Raw genomic sequence first — 15,706 nt, forward strand, 5'->3', positions numbered from 1 at the left:
CACCTCATTTTCCAGCGATTCTCAAACGATTCGTTCGAAGCAGTTCAAAGATTCCTTTCCGTGAGCCTGCTCTGCTCTGATTGGTCAGATGGCCTAGTCTGTTGTGATTGGTCTACGGCGTACAGCACATGTGGGAAACGATACGCCTATTTCATGCTTTATCAAATAATTGTGCATGTAAGAATGCTCATAATCACATATTTACAATTATGCTATTCAGGAAACCCATCTTCTCCCTCCTCTCCACCCCTCTTCTTATTCAATGGAACAGGCTATTGAAATTGTCCAGTCTCGGAACGGCAGCGCCATTCTCCCAGCAGAGGGGAGGCCACAGTCAGGAGGAAGTAGCAGAGGGTGCAGCAGAGGGCATAATTCGCCCTTAATATCCACGTACCCGACTCTTACAGATGAGGAGGAAGAAGATTCTGTGAGCCCTACGGATTCAGGAGTCCACAGAGGTTTAATGGAGCCTGACGGTTATGAAAACGGCGGCAGCGAGACGGCGAGTTCTCAGATATCTGAGGCGCTATCCAGTCATTTTGAGCGCACTAACGGCACACTGCGGCCCAAGTCGAAACCCAATAACATCCTGCTCCCGGCCCACACAACACTTTTCCTTCCACCACATAGCCCAACTATCCACAAAGCTCAGATCGTTTAGAGGGTTTGTTTGGAAACGTCTTTATCGCAAGACAAAGTCATCACAAAGCCACATAAACACAGTTGATATTACAACAGAAGGATGTGTTCCTCTGTAATTTCGCTCTCCAAAAGGCTGTGTCTGGACAACTAACCTGAAAATAGATCTTTTGGTTGAACTTCTATATGAATACTTTCTCAAGGTGGCAAAACATGGACAGAATGGCCATCATCTACACTAAAACCTGCTAAACAATACCAGCATTACTCAAACAGTTCCTCAAATAATTGCATAATCCACTGTGTATTCTGGAACTGGGACGCTTGAGTATTATGGGTCACAACATGTGTTTCAGGTACAGATTAACTGGAATCCGCCAGAGTTGAGCTCCTCTGTGTGACCAGGGAATGGAATTAAGATCTTTTTTTATTATTATTATTGCAACCTAAGGCTTCACTTGAATTACTGTTGATGGAGAAAATACTACATGAACTCTTTTCTGGCGAGTTAATCCTTCACTGTGACTTTTTGATCTTGATGTCTGTAATCCAGAGGTGTACAAATGGTGTTTAGACATATTCTTTGAATATATGTGTGTATTATGTATTTTGACTGGAAACTACCCACTGCATGAATAGTATTATGAAGTATGGCATTACCATGTTATGAAAACGGCTCCTGCGTGTTCACAGAATGTCATTGTCGTTGTTTACAACATTTATCAGAATTAGCTTTATTCGCCAGGTGTGCGCAAACACACGAGAAGATTTATACTTCATTATGTACTAGTAAATGTATTTAGTTTTAATAAGCGGGTAGTATTACCGCAAGCTCCTGAGATACTCCTGTGATCTTTCTATCTTACAAAATATAAAGCCATGGGTCCTGATGGTAACTTTGGTGTATTTAATTCACTGCAGTGTATGGGGGTTATTAAATCATCCCTAACAACTGCGTGTATGCATGTTAGATTAATATCAAAAAACGCAATGTTGAATCGGGACATTGTTCAGTGCTTTTCAGCCTAAATTTGAACAGCACAATCTGAGGTGTGATAAGAAACTTTTTTTTTTTTTTTTTTTACCGTATTAACCATAATTAACACCAAATTGCTGCAATAAAACTGTGAGTACTTTGGTATTAGCCACCACTGAGAGAGAGAGAGAGAGAGAATGAATGGAAAATTATAATAATTTGTTATGTTTCCCATTCCTAATATTAACAATAAGTTCAATAACAATTGTATAAACTGGTATTTTAGTGTAAGCTATTACCTTGGTACCCAGTGCTTGGCTGTTAGTGCAGGAAACATATATTTATGAATAATTTTAGGAACGTTTGTTTTGACTTTTATTTTGAATTTAAACCTGCTTTTCAGTCGCAGGTCTTTTTACTCCACTGTCATTCTGCATAGAATTGCATTGCAGTTAAAGTTATCAAATTTACTAAAACTGGCTCTAAATGTGGAAGAAGATGAAACAGGTGATACCTTGCAAATGGCAATTATATTTTTGCCAGCAGGTTTCCTCACAAAAAGAAAAAAAAATATATGAAATGTTTTATTAAATAGTGCTTTAAATTAATATCTTTTTGCAAGTGGAGAACATGCGCTAGACACAGGCTTTAATTAACTCTAGGCTAGTAGTACATCGTTCACTGTTTTAAATAATGCAATTTTGAGTAGTCACAAAGAGCCCGGAACGGGACTTTTATTTCGTCAGAAGGCGTTTCGCCGTCCATTGTGTTGTTGACTGCTCACCATAGCGAGCTTCACACATCGCTGCTTTTAATTCTAGGCACATTCGCTGAGGAATTTACCACCCATCATCTTTTCTCCTTCACTGGTGTCGACGCTCTTCCTGATTTATTTTAACTTCCTTAACTACAGTTTTGTTCAAAAGCTTTGTATATCTTTTGAAATATACAATTGTGCATTTGTTTTCCCTGATAATATGGATTAATTTGTCGATGCCTGCTAAAATTGCCTGGACACATTTGTTCCACCTGACCATGCAGAATATCCCGGCGATAACGACACACTGCAAGGATTAGTGTAGTTTCTAAAGATCACTGCATTTTTATAGATCATATTTACCGGAATCGCTTTATTCATTTTAGCAGGTTTTTCTAAGAAAAGGAACAGGGAAGAAAGGAAAGAAGGAAACCCTCAAGCAGAGGTACAGTGGACTGAATGAATGTAACAGCTCATATGTCATTCATGTCATTTTTGCAGTTACATTTACAGAATGTGTTTTGTCTTCCGCATTTATGCGCTCACGGCCCTTGATTTAATTTAATTATTGAACAATACTATATATAAATCTAGTATAAAACACGTACATGTAATCTTTGTATTCATATTGGTTACGTGGTTACACTACAAAAATATAAAATAAAATAAAAAGTTTATACAATTTTCTACAATTATGCTACAATTATACAATTTAATGAAAGTGTGACCACTGACATTAAATTAAATTCCTGCGTTTTTTTTTTTTTAGATTCCTGCATATTGGTTACCACGTTGATTCTTGACAAACAATCCCCCCCTCCCCCAATAATAATAGTTTAAAACCATAGCTTATAATAATAAAACTACTTATGCAACTTTTAAAAGAAATACTTTTTAAAATTCCACCATGATTTTGTAATTCAGAATTTAAAATCATAATAGAAATGTGTTTTCATTTTAGTATGAATTGCTTTTTCAATGTATTTTTGAATAACTTAATTGATCCAGAGAAAAATAGTGTAATGTCACTGACCCATGTAAAAGAATAAAGAAGATTGCAGGATTTGCAGTGGTTGCAGTTGTCCAATGAAAACTCGCTCCTAGAAAGCACCTTTAGACCACAGTTCACATGTCACAGCTTTAGGATGAACAAAGTTGTAAGCTATTTATATTGGGATGTTTACGGTTCGTTTTACTGTTTGGCATGGCTTTATTGATTATAGTTTTATCACATTAAAGAAAAAAGGGAGGGTTGAGTTGTCCAAAATCCATTACACATTTACATTCTAATGAAATCTATTGACTCTATATTTGGAGTCCAAATATATAGTCAATAGATTTCATTAGAATGTAAATGTGTAATGGAAGGTAATGGTTTGTGGTTTCTGACTTGAGCTGTGTCATGTTCATCCCTGCGCAGTCACAGACACGTGAGAGCTGCAGCTTTCTAGAGTTTCATTGGACAAGAGGGGCTCTCACTTTTACCTCAATACTTAAGCCTATCTGACCTAATAGCCTAGTGGTCAATAGAACTGAAATATAAGATAATATCACATATTTTATACACCATATTATTGCCAGCATTTTTGAGATTATTGCCAAAAATAAACCAAGGTTTATATAATTAATTGGAATAATATTTTTATTTTCATGTTTTTGAAAGAAGTCTCTTATGCTCACCAAATAAAAAAAAAACAGCATTATTTGAAATAGAAATATTTGTACATTTGTACGGAATCTTTTGCATTTTTTGCCGTTACTGGTATTATCCTATTTAAATCTTGTTCAAAAGCCTATAATAACCTTTAAATCTAGTGTGACAACATGCTCCACTTCTGGGTCACAAAATGACAACTTGTGTTCAATGAACTGTATTTTTTTGTCGGACAATAATTATGGTATTTTTAATAGCTGCACAGAACATTTAAAAATAAATGTGAGTATAACATAAATTTCAGCTTGCTGGGAGGTATTCTAGGTATTCATAAGTGATTTAAGAAATTTATGATTGAAGTCTGAAAATTTCCCATTGACGCATTGATGTCAATGCAATATTTGCATACTGAATTGTGATTGGTCTTTTTTTCTTGCATGTATTTGCATACCAGATTGCAATTGGGTTTTTGCTCTCTTATTGTCACTATGTCCATTTAAACTTGATGTCTATGTTATTTTATGATTTGTTAACACAATTTATTTGCTCTGTTATACTCATATAATGATATTTCATGATTCATTTATTTATTAATGACATCTACTAACTGTATATACCACTATTCTTCCCACAGCCATGTCCTTCAGGAGGGGTGTTGTCAGGCAGAGTAAGTTCAGGCATGTGTTTGCCCAGGCTTGGAAGGCTGAGCATTGCCTTGATGATGTCAGAGTATCACGCGTGACATGGGACGGTCCACTGTGCGCTGCCAATCCGAAGTTCATTGCTGTTGTCATTGAGGCCGGAGGAGGCGGAGCCTTTCTTGTGCTACCGCTGGCCAAGGTTGGCGTGCATTCAATAACAATAGCAATAACAATGCCTTAAATATGCCCTAAGGATTTATAGTTGGCATTTTACATCATTTGCATAATCAAACTGGTTCTGCTCACATAGTTTCTGTGTCTCTTACCACTAGAGCGGTCGAGTGGACCAGAACACCCCGACCGTGTGCGGTCATGCCGCTCCAGTGCTGGATGTGCAGTGGTGCCCACATGATGACAATGTTATTGCCAGTGCCTCAGAGGACTGCACTGTCAAAGTTTGTTTCATTCCCTTTAACAAAACATACACGTCAGTTACTGTCATATAACTATTTATTGCATTAATATAGCATCACTGGGGCTTCACATGGTGCATAATGTTAGTTTTGTTGAATGTGCGTGTTTTAGCAGTTGGGTAGGCCTAAATATCACAATTTCCACAAGAAATATGAAGCAGCCCAACTGTTTTCAACATTGATAATAATAGGAAATGTTTCTTGAGCACCAAATCAGCATATTAGAATGATTTCTGAAGGATCCTGTGACACTGAAGATTAACTCGTGTATCTAAAAAGACATGTGCCGTATTTTTGCATAACAGATTTGGCAGATTCCTGACGGAGGTCTTACATCTCCCATGTCTGAAGCTGTTGTGACTCTTGAGGGCCACAGTAAAAGAGTGGGCATCCTGGCCTGGCACCCTTCTGCTCTCAATATCCTGTTGACTGCAGGTAAGCTCTTCCTTTGTGTATATACTTTGCCGGCTCACAGTGCTTGGATTAAGTCTGTTCTGGCACACTCTATTTTTGGCGCGTGCTCTAATTCTGGTGACTTAAATCGTTTATCAAGCCCTAAGTTTGGATGTTGGACTTGTTTGATGGCTTTGTGCACCTTCAAAGTAATGAAAAGACAATAGAGCTGTCAATCGATTAAAAATAAATAAGCTGATCTCAGATGTCTACACACCTACATGTAAAGAAGTAACATAAATAAATCTCTGATCTAAAACTGAACCGTTTGATGCAAAGATTGATTTAAAGGCTTGTGCACGACCAGACAAAGGAAGGTGGCTTTGGATTGATTTGCATTGGCATGTAAATATCTGAGATGCAAATCTTAGCTCTTAAACTGGCAAAATGTTTTTTTTGCTGACCTTTTGACCATCTTTGATCTTGCTTGCCCATGTTCTAGGATGTGATAATGTCCTGTGTGTGTGGGATGTGGGCACCGGGGAGGTGGTGTACCAGCTGAGTGATGTCCATCCAGACCTGATATACAGCGTGAGCTGGAACCGTGAGGGCAGCGTCCTGTGCACCACCTGTAAAGACAAAGCCTTACGAGTCATTGATCCCCGGCGTGGAACAGTTCTTAAGGTCAGCCGGTTAGTTTCTGAATCCTTAAGTTTCTGTATCAGGGTTTCCCAACCGGGGCTTTGTGAAGAAATACACAGACCGATACAGTACCATTCACAAGTTTGGCGTTAGATTTTCAAAATATTTCGGAAAAAGGTCTCTCATGCTCACCAAGGCTGTATTTATTTGATTTATTTAAAAAAATGCAGTTAAAGCTGTAATACTATGAAATATTATTTCTATTTAAAAGAACTGTTTTCTATTGTAATATATTTTAAAATGTAATTTATTCCTGTGATGTGAAGATGAATTTTCAGCATCATTACTCCAGTCTTCAGTGTCACATGATCCTTCAGAAATCATTCTAGATACAGCAGATTTTAGTGTAGTAGTTTGAATATTCCTTAGGCCAAGATGATACAGGTGTACAATGTAAACATGGACATTAAGTGCACCTGAGGACTAACAGGATTATTCTAAGAATGTTTATTGAGTGGCCTGACAGCTGCTGGACAGAATCCGCTCTTTAATCTGGATGTTTCTGCTGTTAGTGATCTCAGGCGTCTACATGAGAGCAGCAGCTGTTTTGTTCTAGGTGGGACGTGTCCACGATGAGCTTTTAGCATGTGTGGATTTCCAAGGGATCAGCTGAGGGGAAATCGATCAAAATAGAATGTGATCTTAATAATTAATTGTTTTAACCAAATGAAAGCATTCATATTCATTGGAAGATTAGCATTACTGGTCTGCCACATGTCACTGCAGTTCTGTTTGAGATATGACAGACTTGTGGAATTGTGTATGAATAGAATATTAGGGAATTAATATTTTAAATCAATTTAAAAAAAAAAAATTTTGTGGCTGCCTCTAAACATAAAAGTTTCCAGTTAGTTTAGGCTTTGCAGCCGTCCTTTTCTTCTGCATCAGATCACTTAGGAATCTGTAAATGACCTTCAGGTCAGTGTTTTTGCACAGATATGTGATTTTTTTTGTTGTTGTTTGACATCGTCTCACATTTAGGTGCGGGAGAAGGCTCATGAGGGCACCAGGCCGATGAGGGCCGTGTTTCTGGCTGATGGGAAAATCCTGACAACCGGCTTCAGTCGCATGAGCGAGAGACAGCTTGCCCTCTGGGACACGGTAAGAACATTTTGTAGAGGAAAATGGTTGGTCCTCTTTTGTTTGGTCAGCAGGAATTATCCTTTAGAGACTGAGGTGAAGCATTAATCTGTTAATAGAAACTTGATTGATCTTTCTACTAACCAATCCCAAAGTTTTGAACCATAGTGTATTTTATAAACAATACCACTTAGAACAGTCAAATGGATTTATTTTAATTTTTTTCCATTTAATTTTAACTTCCGTCAATGAAAACTTGAATATGAATTCCAGTTTGCTACCAATATTCAATTTAAATTCCACTTAGCAACCTCGCAGAACACCCTAGCAACCATCTGAGTAATCATGCCCTAGCATCCACTCTCAGCACTCAAGCTACTGTCTAGCAACCCCCCAGAATGCCTTAGCAACTGCTAATATCATAATAATGACCGAGTTCGTCCAGAACACCCTAGCAACAACCTTAGCAACCACTTGTAATGCCCGAAATACCACCACTTAGCAATTGCCAACCACTCAGAAAACTTTAGCAATGGCTTAGTAATGCAAGTGCAAGGCTCATGTAACCTTCAGACTTCAAATTACTATTCAAATTGCTAAAGTATTAAACTTCAGAAGGCCCAGGTAACCTTAAAATGTCAAGACTTTTTCAGCTTTCAGACAAAGTTCTGTCAAGTCAACATTCAAATGTGTCTTGACAAGCTTGCATTTTCTAGTTTTTATTTTGTGGAAGTGCAAACATATGCTCAGACTCCCTCAGTTTAGTAGCTTCAGGACACATGAGTAATCAGAGACTCACAAATGATCTTAGTTGACATAAAATTATCAATATAGAGAATCAGTCAATCAATATAGTTATTTTTAATATAGGTCTATCAGATGCAGGGCTTCAGATTTTGGTAGCCCGAAATGAATTTAACTAGCCCAAATAAAAAGTGTCCCTATGACCCTTTTTAAGACCTGCACAAATAAAATTAACAATGTATGAGCAGGGTAGGGCAATGTCTATGGTAACATCTTAAACTGTAAAATTACATGATTTACAGTTCACATACAGGTTTTCACAAAAATAAAAACTCTATTTATAAAATGATAAACATCACATTTCAGCCTTTAAACCAAAAGGGATCCCTTTAAGAAAAGGGATGAGTCAAACGTATACATTATTATATTTAAAACAAAAATGTATATATATTAGTGTCTTAATTGTTTAGATTTGTAGAAGGCACATTAGCTTCTTTCACATTTACAACTGCGTGTTTGCTGTGTAAAAATATGGGTCAATTTTCGCATTGTTCTGAACAAAAACAGCAGACGGACTTATTGAAAATGCAAATCACGAATCTGCATTGTAAAAAAAAAAGTTGCTCCCTTAAATTTTTAAGGTAATCAGTTTAGCTGTATAAGTCATTTCAACTTAAATTACATTAAACTGACTTAAAAACATGAGTTGAATCTAGTATAACTTATTTAAAAAAGTTGAAAATGTAAACTTTTCTGAAGACAGTCGTTTCATACATTCATATAAAAAAACACCCGCCACATTAAGCTATATCGCAATTGTCTTTCTGTCCCCAAATTTAAGACCTTTTGAAATTATAATTAAGACTTTTCTTATACCATGTAAAGTATTCAAGACTTTTATGGCCTTAAATTTGATACAACTAAATTGAAGAGTTTTTAAGTACCTGCGGGATCCCTGTATTCAAAATAGCCCGTCTGGAAAACACTATAGCCCCGGGACTGTCTGGTGCAGTTACTGAGCATGAAATAGTACTTTATGTTTTGATAACCTAGTCAGTATGTGACTACCTCTGTCATTCTTTGTATTTCAGAGAGATCTTTCTGAGCCAATGGTTACTCAGGAAATGGACACCAGTAACGGAGTTCTTCTTCCATTCTATGACCCAGACACCAACATGGTTTACTTGTGCGGCAAGGTAGGATTACCCAGCTTTACCCTATCACAGTGGTTCTCAATACCAGTCCTCGTACCACCCCTCTGCACATTTTCTATGTATCTCTTATCACTTCAGACATTTGTTCTATTCGACCATGAGTGCCGCTCTGGCTGTGGCGTAGCGCAAATCTGTGGATGAATGTTCCGAAGTGAAGTAAACTTCAACGGATTTCCTGTGCTCAGGGAGTAGAGAGCAGTGAACACTGTGTAGGGACCGTGTCAATCGGAACACAGTTCATGCATGAAGCTCTTTTCTAACGAGCTGGTTATCTGAATAAGGTTTGTTAAATAAGAGAGGCATGCAAAATGTGCAGAGCGGTGGTATGCGAGGACTGGAATTGAGAACCACTGCCCTATCACCTCTTAACTGCTGCACGACAGGTTTCTCCAGCAACAGAGATATGAACTTGCACTGAAACATGCTGTTTACAGAAAACCTGTCTGGCACAATCACTGACTACGTTTACATGGACATCAGTAATCTAATTGTTTACCTTATTCTAAATAAGCCAATATTATGATAATGGTGTTTACATGAGTTGCTTTTAGAATATTCCTTTCATGTTCCCGTTTTACATGTTATAGTACATAGTTCGATTAATGGCACACGTCATTACGTCCCACGTGACGCCATCCGACATCCCCTCCGTAATTTCACGTATAAACATATAGTTCGTCTTCGTGATGATGCCATGTACAGTTTTGGGTGTTTCATTTTTAATTTTATGAAAGCTTCAAGTGCAGTTAATTATTTGTACGTGCATACAGACGATGGCGGTGTTGAAGCTCTTTATTTGCCGTCAAACAGTTGACCACTGCCGTGTGTGTATCCTGTCGCAAAATGCGACGAAAAGTCCTACACGATGGTAATAATGTGATTAAGGTGTTTATGTGTCTATACTGCACTTCAGTAATGCGACTAAAATAGGAATACTCCACATGTATTAATTCGATTTCTGTTTACTTCGAATATGACTTTAGCCGGATTAAGGTAATCAAAAATCTCTGTTTACATGGTAGATTCTTAATCAGAGTATTGTCTTAATCGTATTAAAATCGGAGTATTGTTGTACATGTAAACGCACTCACTGCCTGCGTAGTTTTCCTTATTCACATACAGTAAACATAAATACACTACCATTTAAAAGTTTGGAGTCAGTAAGATTTTTGTTAAAAACTCACTGAGGCTTCGTTTATTTGATCAAAATACAGTAAAACTGTATTATTGTGAAATATTATTACAATGTGAAGTAACTTTTCTATTGTAATATATTTTAGTACACCCAAAAATGAAAATTAGCCCATAAATTACTCACCCTCAAGTCATCCTAAGTGTATATGACTTTCTTCTTTCAGACAAATCCAGTTGGAGTTATATTAAAAATGGTCTTTGATCTTTCAAGCTGTTTAATGGCACTTTGACACTTTTTTTCAACACTTTTTTTTATGGATGGGCGCTTTTTATTTAACTTCTTTTGGACTGATGCATGCAACACCCGCTGAGTGGCAAAGACAATTTTTAATATAACTCCGACTGGATTCGTCTGAAAGAAGAAAGTCATATACGCCTAGGATGACTTGAGGGTGAGTAATTTATGGGCTAATTTTCATTTTTGGGTGAACTAACCCTTTAAAATATAATTTATTCCTATAATGTTGAAGCTGAATTTTTAGCAACCATTATTCCAGTCTTCAGTGTCACATGATCATTCAGCATTTCTTATTATTCTAAATATTGAAAACAGTTGTGCTGCATAATATTTTTGTGGAAACTGTGATAAATTTTTCCAGGATTCTTTTATTAATAACAAAAGAACAGCATTTATTTGAAATTGACTTTTTTTTTTGTTACATTACTCACTTTTGATCAAATTTAATGCATCCTTAATGAATAACAATTTTAATTTCTTAAAAAAATAAAATAAAAATCTTACTGACCCCAAATTTTGATCTTTTTTGTATGAGATTTTGAATATGCAAGAATGAAGTGGTGGTAAATGGCACAGTGATGGTATTAGATTTAAATACCGTGGTACTTTGATATATACCAGGGTACTTGTTTCCTCATAGGCATGTGTAATAAAAGTATAACCGATAATTGATTAAATTCAATGTTGTCAATGAGCTCTAACACAACTGTCTCTCTCTCACAGGGGGATTGTACTATTCGTTACTTTGAGGTGACAGATGAGTCACCGTATGTTCATTTCCTGAGTCTGTACAGCAGTAAGGAGCCGCAGAGAGGTGCTGGTTTCCTAAGCAAACGAGGAGTAGATGTCAACAAGTGTGAAATAGCAAGGTGTGAACTGAACTAGTGTGTTACTTTAAGACAGTGTAATCATATTTGTCATTGCTTGATTTTGTGATTCTTTCCATTTAATCCCATTTTGGTGTGGATTTGATTGCATTTCATTTGCCTTAATGAATGCCCTGAAAACATGTGAGTGGCAACTCCATTTTCAGTCTTTTGCTTAGTGCAAAAGTTGTTTGTTCTGTTTGACAGGTTATTTGGCCAGAGTGCTTGACTAAGAAATATAAAACTGAGCAAATGGGAAGTTAAAGAATAGTTCACAAAAAAGGAAAATGAAAATATTTTCTCACCTGCATGTGATTCCATTCTTTCTTCCATGGAACACACCAAAAAAAAAAAATTGAAGAATATTCACTTTACAACATACATATAGTATATTACTACTTTAAAAGTTGATTTTTTTTGTGTTTTTAAATACAATTTTTAATTACATTTTTAATGTTTTTGAAAAAGGCTCACCAAGACTGCATTTTTATTAATCAAAGATACTGTAAAACATTCATTCTCTGACATATTATTACAATTTAAAATAACAGTTTTCTATTTTAATATATTTTAAAATATATTAAACTTTAAATTATAAATAATTTTCAGCAGCCATTACACCAGTCTTTAGTGTCACATGATCCTTCAAAAAGCATTCTAATATTTGCTGATTTGGTGCTAAAGAATATTTTATTATTCATAATTTAATATAATATTCATTATATATATTTTAAATAAAAATAGAAATAACATTTTAAATGTCTTTATTGTTACTTTTTCATAAATGAATGCATGCTTGCTGAATAAAAGTATCAATTTCTTTCCTAAAAGAGAAAAAATCTTACAAGACCCCACACTTTATGCGGAAATTCTCTTCCATACAACATAGGCATATATTAACAAGATGCTTTCAAGCTTCAAAAATGACAAAAAGAACTATAAAAGTAGTTTATACCACTCCTGCAATATAATTCCAAATGTTTTGAAGCTGTACAGTAGCTTTGTGTGAGAAACAAACTGAAGTAAGTGTTAGTCGCTAAAAATCTTTCGCTAATTTATTGAGATGCACCTGTATGATCAGACCCTTGCACTTAACATTTTATGAAAATCATGCTCAGTATGTGCATCGCATTACATTTTCATCAATGTACAGGTTATAAAGTTTATTGTAGCTATATGGAAGCTCAGATTTTCTTGTTGTTTAATACAGGGTTTCTGCGGGTCCTTAAAAAGTCTTAAATTGTACAAGAAAGTCTTAATTATGATTTCAGGAGGTCTTAAATTTTGGGACGGAAAGACCAGAATTGCGATATGGCTGAATGTGACGATTAAACTATTATTTCATTAAATAAACATGAGCTCTGCATGTTTCAAAGTCCGGTGCTGATTTGTGTTCTGCCGTTACCGGGGAAACTGCTATATTTCTGCTGTTCCAAAAGCACCTCCTGCTGGCAGAGAATGAATGTGCATTTTCAATGAGCCTGTTTTATTGGAGTAGGGTATTCCTGCAATAATGGAGGCTACAATTTTAGGACCGCATTTCTAGGACCCTATTGTTTGTTTTTTTATAATTTTTTTTTTTGTATGTAGCCTATGCGGTACAAATTAGTGAGTTTATTGGTACATAAATAAATGTTAAATAATTTGAATACTAGTTTACAACATCCAACAGCACAATGAACTGTTTTGCACAGCTTTTTAGTTTTTTTGTATTCGGTTATTGTTATTGTTTGTTATTTTTGTTATGTGTAGAATTGTTTTACTTTGATTATGCTTGTACAGCACTTTGGAAAACAATTGCTGTTTTAAAAAAGTGCTCTATAAATAAACTTTGATTTGATTTGATTTGAAAAAAAAGGGTCCTAGGAGAACTGCGGCCCTGAAACTGCAGCCTCTGGTATTGCAGGAACACAGTATTGGGGTTGTTTTTGTTCAGACCAATGTGAAAATCGACCCATGTTTTTACCCTGCAAACACGCAGAGCTGTAAATGTCAACTAGTGGATCGATAAGATAATGCATTATAAAAATCTAAACAGTAAAATGTATTTATATGTTATTTAATTAATATAATAATTTATTGATAATCATTGTTTAAATTAATATAATAATTAATACTTTTTGACTCATCCATTTTATTAAAAATGGTTTAAAGGCTGAAATGTGAAGTGTATCATTTTATAAAACTTTGTTTTTGTAAAAACTTGTATCTGAACTGTAAATCATGCTTTTTACAGTCATTTTACAGTTTAATGTGTTACTATAGACATTGCCCTACCCCGCTCATGGTATTAATTTTATTTGTGCAGGTCTTAAAAAGTCTTAAATTTGAGCTTAAAAATCCTGCAGAAACCCTGTAATACATTTGGCCAAAATCTCATGATATAAAAGATGGACCTCTATGCACAGGATATTTAAAACGTACAAAAGTAAACTGGCTACAACTAGAGGGCATTAGCCTTTATAGACATAGTGTTTTTGAGTAAAGAAAACGCTTTTACTTATTCAAACATCAGTTCTTTATTTACCCTTGCATTGCAAACAAGCAGAGATCCATATCCAGACTGTGAAACAATGATCTACAAGACCTTTGGTTCTGATAGAGGTGTTGAATTTCTGTTTTAAATGCTTTGCAAGATTAGGCTGAGACAGGACGTTCACTGAAAAATACCATACTGTAAATGCTCTCTTGCTTGGGTCTCCCCTTGTTGTAAGGCAGCTATCAGCCATATTGCCTCCAGTTTGTTCCAAAAATATGTTCAGATGGTGATGAAATGCTCATATTGACTCATGTTGACATATTGAGGAATGACATCATTTGTTTCAAAACAAAACACTGGACAGACCCAAATTTGCTGGCTGATATTTGAAAAATATTAAAGTAATACCATTTTCCCCATCAGATGCCCCATTACTTCAATTATTAAGTTATCCTGATACTTCAGAGTAGAAATCGCTTTTGAAAATGACTGAAAGTTGAACCTTGACAAAAACTGCACAATAAAAAAAGGGTAAAAAAATGTGTAGTATTTATTTTTGTCACTCATCATGGAAATGTACAGATGCTGTCACAAATTCATTGCCACAGAAAATGAATTTGCTCAGTTTGTAAAAATAAACAAACGTCATACTTCCCTCACTTAACACTCTTTAAAGGGATAATTCACTCAAAAATGTCAATTCTGTCATCATTTACTCATAAGAAAAAAAGTCTTACGGCTTTGGAATGACATGAGGATGAGAAAATTATGACAGATTTTCCATTTTTGGGTGAACTGAAAGAAAAACAGAAATAAAATGGGAAACTTACATGAATTTGCTGGAATTAGCATATTGCAGGTATTTTTTGTATTCTGGGTAATGCCGCACTGCTGTATTTTTGGAGCCTTTGTGAAAGAGGAAGTAAGAAAATCTTTTCAACTGCCCCTTAGTAAACTACTCACTGGCATATAGACCTCAGTCAGGGTTTTGACAAGTTTTGACAGGAATGAAATCGAGGCTGTGAGGGACAGAAGTACAGTGCGTTCAATAGATTGTATTGTTGTTTAACAACATAGCAATTGTTCAGCTGATGAAACATCTTTTGAAAAAAAAAAACTTTAAGCAGACAAAACTCTGTAAAACAGTTTTTAAAGGTTTGAGTTTTGAGAAAATGGCATGATCTAGGACTTTTATACAGTGCGTGCCATTCTGTCCCTCATAGCCTCGTTTTCATCTGTGTTAAATTCAATATGGTGTCTAAACTGGCCGAGGTGTATTTATCCAACTGCATCCTCTGTCTAAATGGATCTTTTTTTTTCCACCCACAATCAGTCTGACCTGTTTCAAGGGGATCTGTACCCGGATACGGCGGGATTAGAACCCGCTCTACTGGCAGAAGATTGGATAGCAGGACAGGACGCTCCTCCAATCCTTGTTTCCCTCAGCGGGGGCTACACGGCCCCTCCATCCAAATGCGGCACGCTCCGGGGTCGACCCAAACTGCTCTCTCAGACCAACACTAGTCCCACCAGCACTACTGCGCCACCAAACCCTATGGTAGTTGAGATGGAGAGCGAGGGGTTGGGCCACAGAGAAGGAAGAGGGGATGTAGATGGAGGGATAGAGAGAGTAAAGAAAGAGGTGAATGACAAGTT

The 15,706-nt window shown here is 36.1% G+C and overlaps 2 protein-coding genes across 4 annotated transcripts in view; both read left to right on the forward strand.

Moving 5' to 3' along the window:
* Nucleotides 1–1,535, forward strand: part of nectin4a (nectin cell adhesion molecule 4a) — a 19,450-nt gene extending 17,915 nt beyond the window's left edge. For 2 of the 3 annotated variants that reach the window (XM_016543134.1, XM_016543135.1), the window contains exon 11: nucleotides 221–1,535. In XM_016543134.1, the coding sequence (XP_016398620.1) occupies nucleotides 221–661 (441 nt within the window). In that variant the 3' untranslated portion in view covers nucleotides 662–1,535. The remainder of the gene's footprint in view (nucleotides 1–220) is intronic. The other variant, XM_016543136.1, reaches the window with a different exon arrangement.
* A 328-nt stretch (nucleotides 1,536–1,863) lies between these two features.
* The window catches only part of LOC107731878 (coronin-1B-like), a 19,633-nt gene continuing 5,790 nt past the window's right edge, over nucleotides 1,864–15,706 (forward strand). The window contains exons 1-9 of the mRNA XM_016543068.1: nucleotides 1,864–2,817; nucleotides 4,661–4,866; nucleotides 5,000–5,122; nucleotides 5,446–5,575; nucleotides 6,036–6,217; nucleotides 7,217–7,336; nucleotides 9,151–9,255; nucleotides 11,429–11,569; nucleotides 15,384–15,692. Of these exons, the coding sequence (XP_016398554.1) occupies nucleotides 4,663–4,866; nucleotides 5,000–5,122; nucleotides 5,446–5,575; nucleotides 6,036–6,217; nucleotides 7,217–7,336; nucleotides 9,151–9,255; nucleotides 11,429–11,569; nucleotides 15,384–15,692 (1,314 nt within the window). The 5' untranslated portion in view covers nucleotides 1,864–2,817; nucleotides 4,661–4,662. The remainder of the gene's footprint in view (nucleotides 2,818–4,660; nucleotides 4,867–4,999; nucleotides 5,123–5,445; nucleotides 5,576–6,035; nucleotides 6,218–7,216; nucleotides 7,337–9,150; nucleotides 9,256–11,428; nucleotides 11,570–15,383; nucleotides 15,693–15,706) is intronic.

The sequence above is a fragment of the Sinocyclocheilus rhinocerous genome, unplaced genomic scaffold (assembly GCF_001515625.1).
Source record: "Sinocyclocheilus rhinocerous isolate Xijiao unplaced genomic scaffold, SAMN03320098_v1.1 scaffold1841, whole genome shotgun sequence".
Classification (NCBI taxonomy): domain Eukaryota; kingdom Metazoa; phylum Chordata; class Actinopteri; order Cypriniformes; family Cyprinidae; genus Sinocyclocheilus; species Sinocyclocheilus rhinocerous.